Source organism: Cucurbita maxima, unplaced genomic scaffold (genome assembly GCF_002738345.1).
Source record: "Cucurbita maxima cultivar Rimu unplaced genomic scaffold, Cmax_1.0 Cma_Scf00002, whole genome shotgun sequence".
In the NCBI taxonomy this organism is placed as follows: Eukaryota; Viridiplantae; Streptophyta; class Magnoliopsida; order Cucurbitales; family Cucurbitaceae; genus Cucurbita; species Cucurbita maxima.
This window is the reverse complement of record NW_019272018.1, coordinates 4049444-4066685: the sequence shown is the minus strand read 5'-3', so window position 1 is coordinate 4066685 and position 17242 is coordinate 4049444. Positions and strand designations below refer to the sequence as shown.

At 35.6% G+C, this 17242-nt stretch overlaps 3 protein-coding genes across 6 annotated transcripts; 2 read left to right on the top strand and 1 right to left on the bottom strand.

Annotated features, from left to right (window-relative positions):
* The first annotated feature begins 2115 nt into the window (after positions 1-2115).
* Positions 2116-10812, top strand: LOC111498327 (arginine--tRNA ligase, chloroplastic/mitochondrial-like). 3 transcript variants are annotated; one of them, XR_002720762.1, is made up of 18 exons: positions 2116-2341; positions 2646-2719; positions 2830-2966; positions 3048-3123; positions 3244-3345; positions 3462-3677; positions 4115-4195; positions 4476-4559; positions 5545-5649; positions 6062-6240; positions 6517-6601; positions 7877-8063; positions 8244-8313; positions 9291-9360; positions 9502-9595; positions 9698-9766; positions 9889-9990; positions 10359-10812. XR_002720762.1 is itself a non-coding variant. In XM_023149501.1 (18 exons), the coding sequence occupies exons 1-18, from the start codon at positions 2245-2247 to the stop codon at positions 10467-10469; spliced, it is 1935 nt and encodes a 644-aa protein (XP_023005269.1). In that variant the 5' UTR covers positions 2117-2244; the 3' UTR covers positions 10470-10812. The 3 variants fall into 3 exon arrangements, 2 of the variants coding, with proteins under 2 accessions (XP_023005269.1, XP_023005278.1); XM_023149501.1 differs by having other exon boundaries at positions 2117-2341; positions 9502-9591; XM_023149510.1 differs by having other exon boundaries at positions 2183-2341; positions 2642-2719; positions 9502-9591.
* A 356-nt stretch (positions 10813-11168) lies between these two features.
* Positions 11169-12338, bottom strand: LOC111498459. The gene is made up of 2 exons (XM_023149724.1): positions 11630-12338; positions 11169-11497 (listed from the first exon to the last, which is right to left on the bottom strand). Exons 1-2 carry the CDS (start codon positions 11884-11886, stop codon positions 11239-11241), a joined length of 516 nt encoding a protein of 171 aa, XP_023005492.1. The 5' UTR covers positions 11887-12338; the 3' UTR covers positions 11169-11238.
* Positions 12339-14175: 1837 nt separating this feature from the next.
* On the top strand, positions 14176-17175 carry LOC111498355 (glucan endo-1,3-beta-glucosidase 13-like). 2 transcript variants are annotated; one of them, XM_023149558.1, is made up of 4 exons: positions 14183-14550; positions 14908-16182; positions 16776-16809; positions 16903-17175. In XM_023149558.1, exons 1-4 carry the CDS (start codon positions 14487-14489, stop codon positions 17033-17035), a joined length of 1506 nt encoding a protein of 501 aa, XP_023005326.1. In that variant the 5' UTR covers positions 14183-14486; the 3' UTR covers positions 17036-17175. The 2 variants fall into 2 exon arrangements, with proteins under 2 accessions (XP_023005334.1, XP_023005326.1); XM_023149566.1 differs by lacking the exons at positions 16776-16809; positions 16903-17175 and adding an exon at positions 16235-16750 and having other exon boundaries at positions 14176-14550; positions 14908-16202.
* Positions 17176-17242: the final 67 nt, after the last annotated feature.

The following is a 17242-nucleotide window of genomic DNA, read 5'->3' as shown; positions in this document are numbered from 1 at the left end:
TCTCCCGCCCAAGTAAACTTGCCGCCATGGCCTCCTTTCTTCGGCGATCCGCTCATCCCCGTCGCCGATTTCCGATCCTTCCGCACATCGGATTTACCGCTTGGCTTCAGGCTCTTCTCTGGCTTCTTCATCTCGTTGTACCGGTTCGTCTCTTTCAACGTCTGAGTGAGAATTGGACTGAACTATCCTTTTTATATAAAGGCTGGGACCTCATGTGAGATCATCGTCGATCTGTGGGCATTCGTTTTGCGGTTTGATTTGATGATTTGGCGATTTCAAGCGGATAAGAACGCCAGGGTTTACGGTAGAGATGCTCCTCTGCTTCGAGCGTATGCTACAATTCGTAGGACCGGATAAACTTTTATGCGCGAAAGTACGATCTTAGCCCTTAACATTTACTTTATCTTTTAAGATGCGTGTTAGATAAAGAGATATTTTAGTCTTTTTAAAAATATATTTTGATATATTCTTATTTTTTAATTTATAAGCATTATTTTAAAGAGCCCTTATTTATTTATTTAAGTACGTGTCCTTAGTTACTATTCTACCAACAGCCATGGATGAAAATTTGAGTAGGTAGGTTAATTAAATGCTATTTAATAAATTTCTTTTTAGAAAAATAATGGTTTTAATTTTAAAATTATAAAGAAAATCAAACTTTACACCAACACCTACTTTTTAATCGTTAAAACTTAATAAATGTGTATTTTTTTTATGTATCTTGCTAAATAATTTTTTATTCAACTGTATTTTCTAATAGATTTATAAACTAGATCCCAAATTAAACTATTATTTAAATATGCTTTATGTTTTTAAACCATATCAACGTTTGTAGTTGCTGTTATTAAATAATAGAGTAATATGGACTATTAACATCACCCATTAATAATTAAACATGTTTTATATGTAAACTTTTTATAATTATTATTTTATTGACACCATATAATTTATATTATCTTATGTTATACATATTTTATATTGGTAGAAAAATGTTATACGTTCTAAAGTTTTTAATTCTATGCAAACAAAAATGAAAAAAAAAATTATTATATAATCAAAGATGGAATAAAGCATCCAAAACTGTTTTTAAAAATAAATTTGCTGCATAGATATTCCTTAAATCCTTTTATAGTTTTAATTTAGAAAATGAGAAATTGTTATAAACTATTTACTTTATAGGTCAATTAAGATAACCCGTCCTCAATCTTTCTTTTACATTTTCATTGTATGAAAAAAAGGTTAAATTAATTAACTTTTTTTATCACACATTGTTTTCTTTTTGGCTAAGTAACTTGTACTTTAAATAATTAGTTCTAAAAAAAATATTTATTAAATTAAAATGTTGTATATAAAAATTAGAAATATATTATGTGAAAATTGAAAGGGTAGTGATTTACTAACAATTTTTAAATTTTAATTAATTTAAAAAAATTGAATAACTAGAATTTGTAATTATGAGATTCTATATGATACAAAAATAGCTCTCTAGTAGATGCGTTTTAAGATCGTGATGCGGATGATAATATGTAATAGGGCTAAAACGAATAACATTTGCTAGCAGTGAGTTTTAACTATTACAAATAGTATTAGAGCCTAGCATCGAGCAATGTAGATGATGGGGCTAAAACGAATAATATTTGTCAGTGAGTTCTAACTATTACAAATAGTATTAGAGCTTAGCATTGAGCAGTGTGTTAGTGAGGATATTTTATTGGTAAAGAGGTGGATTGTGAGATCCCAATTGATTAGGAAAGGGAACAAAACCTTTTTCATAAGGTGTGAAAGCCTTTCATTAGACTCAGCTTGTGCAACTTGTTAGATGAAAGTGTACCACATTGGTTAATTTAGGGAACGATCATGTGTTTATAATCTAAGAATACACTCTCAATTGCTATGAGGCATTTTTGGGAGTTTATAACGACAAACACAAGTGACTTGATTAAAATAGACTATATTTATATAAATTTAATTTTAATTAATGGTTAAAAAAAAGAAATATCTTGGCAAGTCCGCCTCCGGTCAACCAACAAATTGTTGAACTGGGATTGAGCCATGGAACCCAAGCTGCTCCATAGGACAAATGGATTTAAAAAAATAACAATAATAAAATTAAAAGAAAAAAAAAGAAGGAGAATCTCTCTAAGCCCTAAAATGCAGAGAGAGAAACAGAGAGGATCAAAGAGTGGCGGAATGAAAAAGCGGGATATCGTATGAGGAGAAAGAATATATATGCATTAATAAACAATGTTAGCTCTGTTACTCGCGCCGGCTTCTCCTTCTCCATTGCTCGCTTTCAATCGATTCCCTCCTATTTCTTCCCCCTCTTCCATTCCTGCTGCTGGTAAGCTCTGAGATTTCCAGTCATTGCTTATGGAACTTGTTATTTCGAGTACTTTTATTTTATTTTTTGTTTTCGCTTTCTGTTTGATTCCTAACTCTGAAAGAAGAAGAAAATGGTTGGGTGGGGGCTTGCAAAATGCTCCGAGTGCACTGTGGTTTTGCGCTGTTTTTATGGTCAACTTGTCTGTTGTCTTCGCTGTGATTAATTTGCGACTATGATGATGGTTTGCAAGTTCAATTTCTAGTCCTACGTGTTTTGTTTTCGTACTTATAGTAATTCTTAATATCCATCTGAAACTAGACAGACTTTCTCCGGGCGGCATCTAGGCGACTTATTTCTGCCACGAAGACGGCACAATCAATATCCACAATGGCAACTGTAAGCTTTTATGGAGTATTTTGTTCTTTAGTTTATTCTACTTCTGTTAGAACGGGTTCGTTTGAGTATATGAGTTGTTTCCGAGGCTAAATGTTGGCGTTCTGGCACAGGAGGAAGAAAACGTCGGTAATACCAAGCGACAATTAGCTAAAATATTCGAGGTGTCCCTCAGAGCAACGGTCCCCGAGGAGACGGATGTTGAGCCTTTGGTGGCTGCCTGTGCTGGAAAATTTGGCGACTATCAGTGGTATGTTATGCGAAATATTATAGTTAAAGCTGGAGTAGATTAGATTACTGTTGCTAAGTTGAGGTTTCTTATTTGGCTAAGCAATAATGCGATGGGCCTTTGGTCTAAAATTAGAGGAAAAGGAAGTCAGTTTAAGGGCCCCCCTTCCGTTGGACAGGTATTTACAGTGTGCTTCTCTGTGATTCTTTTGTTTTTTTTCACGAAGGTTTAGGGTCATTTTTTTCTAAAATTATTTTAATCATTGAGATTCTGACATAACTTCTCTCTTGAATTCTAGGCCATCATGAAAAATCTTCCTCCATCTGAAATTATAGAATCAAGTTCTGTGGCAGGCCCTGGTTTCGTAAATGTAGTAATATCTAAGAATTGGCTTGCTAAGGTAGTGCCATTTTCCTGAAATTTGTTGTTGGAATAACTCATGTAAAGTATAAGGTATTAAAATCAATAGATCTAACATGTGTTTGTTGCATGCTTATTATGAATTTTCTGCTGCAGAGCATACAAAAAATGCTAATTGATGGTATTGAAACTTGGGCTCCTTGGCTTCCGATTAAAAGAGCAGTAGTTGATTTCTCCTCGCCTAATATAGCAAAAGAAATGCATGTTGGCCATTTGAGGTCTACGATCATTGGAGACACTCTAGCCCGAATGCTTGAATTTTCAAATGTTGACGTTCTTCGAAGAAACCATGTTGGTGATTGGGGAACACAGGTACAGCTTTGTATTTGCCATGCCTTAAGACAGTTTCTTTATTCTAGGATTGAGTATTTTTTCATGGTGTCGCGCGTTGTAATAGAAAAGTGTTTTTTTTTTTTCCCTTTCATGAACTGACTAAATTTTTACTCTTTGAAAATGTACATGAAAACTGAATTTATTACTAGTTGGCTGATTTTGCCGCAGTCCTTTTCTGCCATGTCCGGTCTACCTTCCAAATAGGCAGTCTTAGTTTTGAAAATGTAGAAAACGCGGCAACTATCACACACTAATTCCTGCCTTTCAATTGGCTTCAAACTTTTTTAGGTGCTAATAAAGTTTCTAAGTATTTGCAAAATTGATTTTGGCCTGGGGTTGTACTCTTTGGATAATAAACAGCTTCTACCGAAGATGAATGTATCGTCTGATATTCATCTTTTGCTTCTTGTTTGCAGTTTGGTATGTTGATTGAATTCCTTTTTGAAAGATTTCCGAACTGGGAAGAAGTTACTGAAACAGCTATTGGAGATCTGCAGGTAGGAGAGACATTTCAGAATCTCCGTTGGTTTTTAGCATGTTTACCTTTTATAGTATACTGTCAAAAATTTCTTCAACAAGGTTAAGAAGTTCAATACTTTTGATCTTACATCATGGACTGTCTACTGTTAAAGAAAGGAAACTTCACTCTTTACGTGATAAAATGTGTTTCATGAATTCTTACTTTCAATAGATGCCATAAATGGATATGGAGAGCTTAGTCTATCTGTCGTATCAAGTAGGACTGACGAACTGTTATTTGGAATTTTGATTAATTAGACATTCTATAAGGCGTCAAAGCAGAGATTTGACAGTGATCCTGCGTTTAAGGAGAGGGCACAACAGGCAGTGGTTCTTCTTCAGGTGATTTTTACTGTGGTGGCTAATATATATAAATTCTTCACTCCCTTATTCTATGCTAATTTGGTACTTTGGACCCTTGAGTTTCGAGCAAAAAAACTGTGTTGTAACATTTTTTTTTCAGTTTTCATTTACACTAGTTAGTTTTATTTTTTCTGCTACTTGTCTACATGATGGCATGTATTGCATAGTAAAAAATGTTTTGAATATGAAAAATAAATAATATAGTAACAAAAAGAAGTCAACACCTTTGTTTGTCCATCAATTTCCAAGATTTTTTGTATTCATGTTGATAGGTCTTTTTGCCTGGGGTTGAGGTTTTTTTTTCTTTTTTCTTTTTGTGTAATTAGGTCTCTAGCTCCTTTGGTGGTGCGGGCTTCTGTTTTGGTTTTCTGTATGCCTATGGACCTTTTGTCTTGTCTTTGTTTTCTTTCATTTGTTCTCAATGAAAGCATGGTTTCTCAATAAAAGATATTAAGGAAGCCACAGTCAAGAATGAGCTTTATTTATTTATTTTACTATTATTTCATCTACGAGTGTTCGACAAGCTTATGTGCACCTCAAGCTTATGTTAGAATACTGGTAGGATTTAATATCTTTAGTAGTTGGCCACCATGGGATTTAAATTTATTCCCCAAAGTCTCATTTACTTTTTTCACTTGTTCCAATCAGCCCTGTGAATGGACATTAAATTTTCTAGCAACATGTTTTTATTGGCATCTGCAAGTAGATTCAAAATTTAATTTGAAGTATCTAAGTTTAAAAATTGAAAATGTGAGTTTTTAGGTTGAAAGAGAGCTACAATTGGACTTCACTTGATCTCAGCCAAGAGGCCGAGTAGTTTTTACTCATTGACTTATTATTTAGTCTTTTGTAGCTTGTTTATGGTTTATAGATTCCATGGCGGAGCATGATAGGAACATCGCAACTATTTGGAAGTTTCTCAGATCTAATTTCTGTTGAAGTGAGCTTAATTTTTGTTTTACAGGGTGGGGAAGCTAAATATCGAAAGGCTTGGGCACAAATATGTGAAATCAGCAGGAATGAATTTAACAGGGTATATGAACGCCTTGGAGTTGAATTAGAGGAGAAGGTACGTTTTGGCTTTCCTTTATATATATATATTAAATACTTGCTTCTCTTTCCTCATATAACATTTTACTCGTTTCTGCTTGTTTTTTCTCGTGTCCATTCTCTACTTGTTTGTGTTGGGATTGGGCAATTCTTCCTTTCAAACGTCAGACCCAAGTTAGATTGTTTTTCTGGCATTGGATTTATTAGTTGAAATAGTTAATTTGTGGTTAATGGAATGCATCCCACTATCAAACAGCGTCCTCATCTTCAACATGTTGAAGTTCTTCCGTCCTATTGATCATCATCTGATTTGTGGGGATATTTACTTGCAGCGTCATGAGTTCACCCTTCTGATTTTAACATTGATCTGAAGTACTGTCAACAGCTTATTCTCAGTTCTCATTTGGTTAAGATCTTTCCATCTCTATCAGGGAGAGAGCTTTTACAACCCGTACATTCCTAATGCCATAAAAGAATTGACTGATAAGGGCTTAGTGGAGGAAAGCCAAGGTGCTCGTGTAATCTTTCTTGATGGAATAAATATACCTCTAATTGTTGTCAAGAGTGACGGTGGTTTCAATTATGCTTCAACTGATCTTACGGCCATCTGGTCAGTTTTTCTCTATCCTACCATATTTTTAATGGAACTATTGTCACAGGTTATGAATAACTTGAAAGTTGACATTGTCAAAAGAAAAAAAAAAGAAAAAAAGCTTCAAAGTTGACATTCATCATCATTATGATTAATTATGACCTATCAATATATTATCTCCAAAAAATGATCTATCAATTTTGTGCCTGTTTGGATTCCCTCTGATTGCAAGATTTTCAAAATTTTGTGGACCTTAGACATTCTAATTGGTCGTTTTTTGCTTACACCAAACAGGTATCGCCTTAATGAAGAGAAAGCTGAATGGATTATATATGTCACTGATGTTGGGCAGCAGCAGCACTTTGACATGGTTTTCCGGGTATGTGTCTGGAGCAATTCCTGTTCTGACATGAATTTTTTTTTTATCCGTTCATGTTCCTTGCATATATGGTTATTGGACTTGGTGGCTGGCCCTTTGAACTGTAGTTAGTAATTATTTGATGGATCTGTTGCTGGCTTACACAATGTTTTTAAACGCTCAAGGCGCACTAAGGTGCCATGGACCTCTGGGGCTTAGGCACCACAAAAAAAGCTTTTTTTTTAAGGGGCACTATGTAAGTATATATACACAATAAAAAGCTTTCATGGGAAGAAATGAAGTTTTAACCAAGAAAAATATATAAAAGATAAATAAGATTCAAGTATTAGTCTTTTAACATAGGTTCAAGTATTCTTGGACATGTATGCTTTAATTTCTTCCTTCACATGATCCAGTCATTTTCTATGTGTCGTTGCATATCTATAACCACTACCAAGGTGTTGCTTTATTCTATAAACTCCTCATTTGTTGCTTTTGAACAAAAACCACAAACTAATGCATTTATATCATCATCATTATCCGAACAAGATATTTTCTCTGTCTATCCTTGGCCATCTAACTAATTACCAATAACCGACCTAACCAATCAAATTAATTCTCATATTTGAAACTTAGACTGACTAACAATATCTTAAGAAATTGCAAATAGTTAGAGAAAGAAAGAGATACTGATTAAAAACTACTGAGAATGAGATGGAAAGAGGGGAATCAAGTGAGGAGTGAAATGGAGAGGGAGAAGCATCCAATTGAGAAAAATGGGAGAAAGGAGATTGAGAGACTAAGAGAGAGCAGACCGAGAGAGAGAAAGACTTACCACTCACAAACTCTGTTGATGGCAACAGCAATCAGTTAGGTCGAAGTTTTTTTTTTTTTTTGGGAGGGGGGTTCGATTTGAAGAAGGTTAGGAACGAAAAATAATAATAAACATAAAACTTTAAACGCAGAAGCCATTCCCTTTAGGGTTTTCATAATTTCTTATTAATAACTAACCTAAGCCCATTGTTTTACTTTGAACCCTGGAGGCAAGCTAGAGTTCGGCTTCCTACCATAGGCAAGGTGCTTCACATGCAACTTGAGAATAGGCGCACCTTTTAAATCACTGGCGTTACATCTCCTCTCTTTTGTTTGTACATATCATATGATTATTAATTGCTGTAGACCTGGTCATCACTGATCCACCAAACTGTTGCAAACAATTATTTAATGAATTGGTTATTGTCTTAAATTGATGAAGTGGATGCTTAAATTGGAAGTAATTATGGCTATTTCTTTCAGGCTTGTAAACGTGCTGGTTGGCTTCCACTTGATGATAATAAGCATCCCAAAACAACCCATGTTGGTTTTGGGTTGGTTCTTGGGGAAGATGGCAAGCGTTTTCGAACTCGAAATACCGAAGTGGTTCGTTTAGTTGATTTGCTTGATGAAGCCAAGAGCCGCAGTAAAGCTGCACTTCTTGAAAGGGGTAATAATAATAATGACTATTAAGAACTCTGTTTTATCTCCTAAAAAAAAATGTGCAGCTTGCTGCTTTACGTTGTAAAATTTAGTGAAGGCCAACGTGTTCATTTTTTTTTTTGAAACTTTTTGTGGCCAACCTTCCACATGTTTTACTATGTAATTGATTTTTGTTAACCGTCTTTAGAGAAAGCTGCAGAATGGTCTGAGGAAGAGCTTGAACAAATTGCTGAAGCTGTTGGTTATGGTGCTGTTAAGTAGGTTACCATTTTCATTGTTGGCCGTACCTTTTTATGCCTCTTGTATAAATCCTATAGGTTATCCTCGATGTCCCTTTCAGTACTATTAATTGTTACCACTGTAAATGATTTTCATCATAACATAACACATTTATCTCTGTATCTGTTGAGTATTAGTAGATCTAGCACATTAGGCGTACATGGGTTTTTAAGGATGCTGTACTGTATGTCTAATGATAGACTGTTATTGTGTTGCTAATATATAATCGGGGATCATAGCTAATCTTCTGGATCATTATCGTAAAGTTTGGATTTTATTTAGACTGCAGTATGTTAGGATTCACAATCTTCCCATATTGCCTGAAAGGTTGGAACTGAGTGGGCTACTGACAATTTAGTCTAATTCACTTGATGCTGCTACCTGAACGGCTGGACCCATTATGAACAATGAATCTATGCTGCTTAACACTGCATAGGATCTTCTAATTTATGAATTTAAATTATGAAATGCCTGAAACCTTATTCCGATGATTCAGTTTTAGGAAGAAAATTGTGGCTTTTGTCTGAACTAGAAGAATGATTCTAGTATTATTGTAATAAGTCTCCAACATTTTGACTGATGTCTGTTGTTTCTGTATTTACCATTTTGTGGGATTATCGTTAGTTAGGAATGAGAGAAATTTTGGGGATTGTTCGGGGGCTATGGGAGAGATTATGACTTTATGTATATTTGGAGATTGGGCTGCCCTACCAAAGAATTTAGCATCTTCCATTTGTTTTTAACTGAAAGCTGTTCATAATCTCCCAACCATGTTAGCTCATACTGGGCCTGTCTGTGCCTTCTTTTATGTGCTACTTGTTTCTAAGTATTTTTATCATTTAATACTTAGTCTGCTTCTTGCTTCGCTATGCGAATGCCCAGAATCATTTATTAATACTTTATGTTGTCCAGAATCGTTTATTAATACTTTTATGTTCTCAAATTGTTTTGGCAGATATGCTGACCTTAAGAACAACAGGTTGACCAACTATACGTTCAATTTTGATCAGATGCTCAATGATAAGGTACACTTCCTCAACTGGTTCTAGGCATAGCTTATAATTTACCGAAAGTCAAGTCAACAAGCTAAATGTATCTCTACTGCCTCTGGAAAAAAACGGTCCATCGTCCACTCTACTTACACGCCCAAATTTTGTGTTCACTAGGGCAACACTGCTGTGTATTTGCTGTATGCCCATGCTCGTATCTGTTCAATCATCAGAAAATCTGGTAAAAATATAGAGGAGTTGAAAAAAGTAAGTTTTCTTCCAAATTCCAGAACATGTTCTTCTCAAGACTTTAGTTGGACTGGAGCAGCACTTTTGCGTTTATTTCTAAATTAAGTCTACCGTTATTTGATAGACGGGAACAATTGTGTTGGAGCACGAGGACGAGCGTGTATTGGGGCTTCATTTGTTACAATTTGCCGAGGTAAAGAAAACATACATTTGATTGACCTGAGTAACTGTGGCTTTGCGTCTGACTCAAACCATTTTATATTTGATACAAGTTATCGCGTGGTAAATACTTTTCTTCCATTTTCTCTACTCTAGGTTGTGGAGGAAGCATGCACCAATCTGTTGCCGAATGTGTTGTGTGAATACCTGTACAACTTATCCGAAATATTTACGAAAAAATTCTATTCCAATTGCCAGGTATAGCTGACTTTTTGAGACCATTATCTCATTCTTAATGTATAATATCATTATCCCACTAATTCATGTTGGACAATTTCTAAATCATTAGCTCTTGTCGATTGATAGCTCGTGGCAGCTAATTATGCCTGGGTTATCAACTTAGTTACCTTTAATAACTTAGAATGTAAAGCTCCCTTTCTTAATCATTTTGTTTGTTTGTGGCATTTGCATCAAGGCGTTTTTTATCTTTTCCCATCCTAGGGAATGAGCTGGAAAAAGCTCACTAAATTTGTACTACCTCGACATAAATGCATTCTCGATGCCACCGACGTTTTCTCGCAAAAAGTTAAAACTTCATCAATGTTTGATGGTCTGATATTTGTCAGGTCGTTGGGTCAGCTGAGGAAACCAGCAGGCTCCTGCTCTGTGAAGCCACAGGCACAGTGATGAGGAAATGCTTCCATCTTCTCGGAATTGTACCTGTTTACAAAATATAACCCTCTAAAGAGCACAATTTACCGATCCCCTTTCAGAAGACTGTTTTGATTTCCGTCACTTCACTATCCATCTCTGCTATCTTTTCCGACATTAGAGTTGCGCCTGAGCGAGGAAAGAAGGAAAAACAAGGATCCATACAGAACATTGTAGTGTTCTAGTTTGGTTTAAGCTTATAAAGCTTTGGCCTTTAATTTACATTTCTATTGACCCTGTGAAGGCCTTTCTTATTTTGCTTCATTAATTGGCTCGTCACATTTACCACTTCCCCCGGTGTAATTTGTCCAAGATATTGAATCAGGTTTCTCAGAATCAGTTATAAACAAAATCAAAAGTGTTCTTAGGGTTAGATGAACACGACTTTCTACAATGGTACAATATTGTCTACTTTGAGTATAAAGTCTCGTAGTTTTGCGTTGGGCTATCCCAAAAAGCTTCATACCAATGAACATAGTATTCCTTGATTATAATCCACGATCATTTTTTAAATTAGCCGATGTGAGACTTTCATTCAACAGAGAGAATTTGTAACTCAAATTCTACCAATGGTTTGTGATCTTTAGGATTATCTTTAATACATTATTATCTTGTCCCATGTGAATTTTCCAACATTTGATATCAGGTTCTACAAATTTATTCTCCTCGTTTTCTGGAAGGACCCATGTTTTAAAATGATAGGTTAAGTTATAAAATTCTTTATAAAAGAACAAAAAAGAGGGGAGAAATGAGCTTGAAAATTTACAAGTCAAGTCATTTAAGGGTAGCAAATAATCAGTGCCAATTCACAGAAACTACAGACCTAGAACCACAGATCAGACTACTTTTCCCTCTTGATCTTGAAGCTTTCTTGGCTAAGGTAGCTCTTGGGACAATGGATTTATGGCCATCAAATCCTCCTCCAACACTCTTGCAAGATTTGAACTTTTTTCTAATTGGACAAACCCTCTTCGCTAAATCTTCTAATCTTTCAACACTTGCTAGAGATGTGAAAGATTCTGATTTGCCGTCATAATATTTAGACAGCCCTCTCCTGCAAAAACAAAACCATTTCAAAATTTTCCCATTAGTCATATTGATCAACTCTTTCAATCATAATGTGTATCCAAAGAAAGATCATGAAAAGGGTATGTTTTTTTTAAAAAAAATTTATCCCATTACTTACTTCATCGGAAGATGAACCATAAGCTCTGATAGCTCAAAAAGAGGTCCATTTGAAGAAGAAGATGATGATAATGAAGAATCCGAAACTGTAGAAAGGGCATCTTCCACCATCTCCAAAGAAGAAGATGCTTCAGAATTTGCAGAACTAAACTCCATGGAAGACTCCATTGAAGCTTCACAATCTTCCATGATCGTTCTGCAACAACCACTCTGAGCTTCATCAACATAAAGACGCTGAGTTTCTTGCAATTCTCCCATTGGAATCAATCTGAAGGAGAAGAAGAAGAAAGGTATTATATATTGCAACCGTAGTATGTGCGCTTGAAAAGCTATTTATATATGCGTGGAAAGCTTAGTTTATAATTAAATGTAGCATAAAAGTTAGATAATTCCCCTTTTTGTTGCTTTATCCAAAAACCCAACCCTTTATCATCAATCAATAATTATCATCGTTTTATTATAAGATAAAATTGATGATAAAAAAAAAAAGATGGGGTCCGAGTTTTGTGTTGCCTTCTCCCATATTACTAGGAAAGAAGATAAGGTCTGAAATTTGGAAGACATATCCACAACGTACTGAATTCCCACCTCTCTGTCATTTTCTAGTAACATCTTCCTTACTTTTGCCTCACAAAGGCATGACATTATTCCATTCTTTTATGTTCATCTACATCATCAACCTTCCTTTGAGGAAGGAATAATTAAAGAAATCAAACTTCATTCATTATTGTGTATGATTGATGATAATTTAGAGTTATAATAACTAATTATAGGGATGAAAATTACAACTTTTCAAATACTATGTAGGTTGTTTATGTAAAAGTAAGGGGTTTAGAAAATATAATAAAAAGAGTATTTGTGTTTTTCTTTAGTCGAAGGCTAGGTTTCTTTTTAATTTTATGTAGTTTAGATTGTATGTTTTTAATCATTCCGGATTGATTTTTTGTCTATGGAGTGATTCAAATCTGAAACAAGTGTTCTTATCTTGAGATATTTGATATTCAAATCTTACTTTCTTTGTAGTGATTTCTCACTATCTACTCATCTTCATACCAACGTAAAAATGTAATATATGAGCGGAATTTGAAATGGGTCTAAATCACGATGGTTAATATCTCTACGCCAAGGAATTCTAATCCAACACTTTAAAAGAACGGTGATGCTATTTAGTGCACGAGACATTTCTAATCCAAATTGATTTACGAAATTTCCATTTATGTAAAAAGAAAACTTTAGAAAGGAAAAACCTCTACACTTGAACAACTTGGGTTTTGAGGGGAGCTTCTATTTCAAGATAAACATTCAATATTTGGATAAACCAAGCTTTTCGGAAACCACATTTTTCAATAAAGTTAAAGGTAAAGTTGTGCTTTGGAGTATTTTTACCATGGTTAAATGTATTTTTCTCTTCACAACAAACAAAGATCTTCCCCATAATTACTTTTTAAGACATATTTTTAAAATATTTTTATAATAAGTGTCGTAACCTATTTTTAAGTCATGTCATTAGAGATATCTACGGGTGGGACGAGGACAAGTCTTTTCCACCCTCTATTTCATTCTTTATCTTCATGAAAATTTGCATTTATTTTTTAGATTAGAGAAAAAATAGACAGAGTTATTTTAAAGGTTTTATTTATTAATATTATCTGGTAAAAAATCTAATAAATCAAAATTTAATATTAGAACATAGTTTTTAACAATTATTCATCTCATTTTAACGATAATTTTTTTTTAAACGTTTGAATTTGTTGATTCTCATTTATCAAAATTATAAAGCAAATATAAATTAGAGAGAATAAATTAAATTATAATTTTTTTTAAGAAAAGAAATGTAGAAACTAAATTTATACGATAAAGTGAGGAGATAGGAAGGGAAAGTGGAGTTGGGCACAAGTCACTATGGACATGGAGATGGTTACTGCAAACAGCCATTTCCATCAATTTTCTGTTATCTAATCCACGCTGTCCCGATCTTTGTTCTTATCCATAATGTCGGGGAATTTCGGCCCAATAGGCTTAGAGTCGTCCAGCCCATTGACAATCTAACTTGGGCCGTTGGAAAATGAACCGATTGGGCTTTCTATTTTTCAAGGCCCATAATATTTGGGCTGATCCATTAAATGACTAGACCAATTCCATTTCGGGAAAGGATATGGAGTCGAGATTTATTCAAATGAACAAGTTGACCCATTGGAGTAAATAATTCAAAAGTAATTATTATATTATTTAAAGCAGAGAATTAAAATTCTCAAACTTTACATTAATTCTACATCGTACTAAAAATATTTAATGATTTCTCATTTCATGTAAAAATTAAATATTTAATTTTACTGCTATATACAAATTTAATTTTAGAAAAAGACCATAAATTCATACATTATTTATAAAAAAGAAAAAAAAAATTGGAGAAGAAGAAACATGTTTTTTAATTTGCTGAAAAAGAAAGAAATGGAACGGAACCGTTCCGGCGGGTAGTGAATGGAACGGTATATATAAATGAGTGGGGAACAGACATGCTGGGCACCGGAATCGAGGAATCTCAATAGACAAAATTTAATACTTTCCTCTGAAGTCCGGTCCCTATGCTGACACACTCCTTCCCCTGTCCCCGACACTCTCCATAGCCTCCGCCAGAGAGTGGCTTTTTAAGCTAATTTTGCTCTGTTTTAGTCTTAAACCGTAATCTCGAGCTCTGTAATCCTCACAGTGGGTGCCTTTTTAGAAAGCAAAACGAGCCGTTGCTGTTCTAAACCAGAATCTTACAAATCCCTCATTCCCATTTCTCTACACAAACCCCGCAGCAGAGTTGGACTGAGACTTGAAGGCCTGGATTTCAGGTGATAACGAGAAGGAGAATGGGGCACAGGGCTGGATTCAATCTCATTTTCTATGGGTTTTCACTGCTGCTTATGTTCTTGGGTTTGTAGCTCTCTGTTTCCTCTTCGTGTTCTTCATTTTTGCTGTTCTGTTCACTGTTCTTGGTGTGTTCCTCTTCGATTTGGTACCACATTTGACATTTCTTGCGGCGGTTTTGTCTGATTCTACTTGTTGGATCTTCCATTGGCATTGTTGCTACTTCTTTAGCTAAACTGAAGTAAACTAATCATTATTCAACCTATTTAGTAACATATTTCTGTGCTTGTATTGATAGAAATCATAGATTACAGAATAAAAGATTTGAAACCCTTTGTAAGAAAGGAAACAACAAACCCTTTTGGTAGAAATCACCATTGTCTTCGTTTTCATGCTTGAAATAAGGCTGTATGTTTCCTGCAGGCCATTGCCAGGGAAGTAATGTTGGAATTTGCTATGGAAGAAATGCAGATGACCTCCCAACACCAAATAAAGTGGCCCAATTGGTTCAACTTCATAACATCAAATACCTTAGAATTTATGATTCAAATATTCAGGTTCTCAAGGCCTTTGCCAACACCGGTGTCGAACTTATGATCGGGATACCGAATTCCGATTTGCTGCCATTCGCTCAGTTTCAGTCAAATGTAGATACTTGGCTGAGGAATAGCATTCTTCCCTACTACCCGGCTGCGAAAATAACATACATTACGGTTGGTGCCGAGGTCACGGAGAGCCCTCACAATGTGTCTGCCTTGGTGGTGCCTGCCATGAACAATGTACTCACTGGTCTTAAGAAGGCTGGTTTGCACAAGAAGATAAAGGTTTCTAGCACTCATTCGCTCGGAGTTTTGTCTCGGTCGTTCCCTCCCTCAGCTGGCGCTTTTAGTAGTGATTTTGCATTCTTCTTGAAACCATTGTTGGAGTTTCTTGCTGAGAATCAGTCTCCTTTTATGATCAATATTTATCCTTATTATGCTTACAGAGAATCCCCTAGCAATGTGTCATTGGACTATGCTCTTTTCGAATCGTCGTCTGAAGTTATCGATCCGAATACTGGTCTGCTTTATACGAATATGTTTGATGCTCAGATTGATGCTCTTTATTTTGCTTTGATGGCTCTAAATTTTAGAACAATTAGAGTCATGGTCACAGAAACAGGTTGGCCATCTAAAGGGTCACCAAAGGAGACAGCTGCAACTCCCGACAATGCGCAAACTTACAACACGAATCTTATCCGACATGTTATTAATAACACCGGGACGCCTGCAAGGCCAGGGGAGGAACTGGATGTATATATCTTCTCTTTGTTTAATGAAAACAGGAAGCCAGGGTTGGATTCTGAAAGGAACTGGGGATTGTTCTATCCAGACCAGACCAGTGTCTACAACTTGGATTTTACAGGAAGAAGTGCAGTAGACATGACTTCACAGGCTAATATGACTGGTTCTAATGGAACCGACTGGTGCATTGCTTCGAGCAAGGCGACCGATATGGACTTGCAAAACGCATTGGATTGGGCTTGTAGTTCGGGGAATGTCGATTGCACAGCCATCCAGCCAAGCCAGCCTTGTTTTGAGCCAGATACTCTTGTTTCTCATGCATCTTATGCGTTTAACAGTTATTTTCAGCAGAATGGAGCTACTGATGTTGCTTGTGGCTTTGGAGGGAATGGAGTTAAAGTTAGCCAGGATCCAAGTAAGTCAAAATAAACCCAGGTTTTCTTGGTTGTCTTTCCTAGACATTTCAGTGTTGTTATATATCTGTTTGCTAGATATAGTTACTTGGCAAACAAATGTAGCTTAGTGTCTTTAACCGCGTGTCCAAATTCCCTTTGAAATCCCGACTTTTGAGGTTAAGGCCCGGGTCTTTACTTGACCCTTCAACAAGCCTATCCGTGACACTCGTGTCTTTTCATTGGCCCATCATGCTTATGCCTCATTTCCTCTTCAATGCTCAACATCATATGATGTGTTTGATGATGCACCGTCCTCCTTAGTTACATCATGATATTCTTCTCTATTGGCCCTCGCGTGACCGAATGGGAGCTTTTTGAGGGTCGCTGCTTTACTTGTCTCAACGTGAGGTCACAACCTACTCGCTTCATAGTATGGTTGTGATATTCTCCCCCACTTAAATTAGTCATCGACGAGTTCCCGAGGTCCAATCTCATCGCAGATTGTTCACGTAATCAACTTAGTTATAAGACCTACGAGGATCAAGTTTTTCTTGATATTCTTTTAGCTGCCCGGTTTGGTTCCTAAACTTGAGTTTGTAACTTGTCTTTGCAGGCTATGACAACTGCGTATACGCGACCGTTGTTGGGTAAGCTCTTTCTTTTGGAATGGAAGCAAACTTGACATTATTTTGGTTGTTGGTTTCATAAATTTTGCTGTTTATTGTTTAATGGCTATGCAGGAAGAACAAGACGACTTCTTCCAGTAATACAACAGCAATGTCCTCAACTTCATCATCATCTTCTTCAGCGATTGGAGTTTCTGCAGGTCTACTTATCTTGGCCTTCGTATCATGTTTTTTCAAAATTTCATGATGATGGGGTCAGCCAAGTTCTCTGAAAATCTCAGATTTTCCTTATTTTGTAATTGAACTTGTAACTTCACCTTGTAAGAAGGGATCTAAGGGGAGTTCGAATTTCTAATCAAATGATTTTTTTTGGTCTTGTCTATTTTACTTCTGAATATGTATAGAAAAGTTCATCAACGTTACCAAAATAATAATTCCCTGAAACTAAAGTCCA

Excerpts from the sequence above, each read along its gene's own strand:
- LOC111498327 (XM_023149501.1), top strand. The coding sequence starts at position 2,245 with ATGTTAGCTCTGTTACTCGCGCCGGCTTCTCCTTCTCCATTGCTCGCT. Across the intron at positions 9,767-9,888 it reads ATTTGTTACAATTTGCCGAG|GTTGTGGAGGAAGCATGCAC; the intron begins GTAAAGAAAACA and ends TCTCTACTCTAG. Across the intron at positions 9,991-10,358 it reads AATTCTATTCCAATTGCCAG|GTCGTTGGGTCAGCTGAGGA; the intron begins GTATAGCTGACT and ends GATATTTGTCAG.
- LOC111498355 (XM_023149558.1), top strand. The coding sequence starts at position 14,487 with ATGGGGCACAGGGCTGGATTCAATCTCATTTTCTATGGGTTTTCACTG. Across the intron at positions 16,183-16,775 it reads TAAAGTTAGCCAGGATCCAA|GCTATGACAACTGCGTATAC; the intron begins GTAAGTCAAAAT and ends TTGTCTTTGCAG. Across the intron at positions 16,810-16,902 it reads GTATACGCGACCGTTGTTGG|GAAGAACAAGACGACTTCTT; the intron begins GTAAGCTCTTTC and ends ATGGCTATGCAG.
- LOC111498459 (XM_023149724.1), bottom strand. The coding sequence starts at position 11,886 with ATGGGAGAATTGCAAGAAACTCAGCGTCTTTATGTTGATGAAGCTCAG. Across the intron at positions 11,498-11,629 it reads ATGGTTCATCTTCCGATGAA|GAGAGGGCTGTCTAAATATT; the intron begins GTAAGTAATGGG and ends TTGTTTTTGCAG.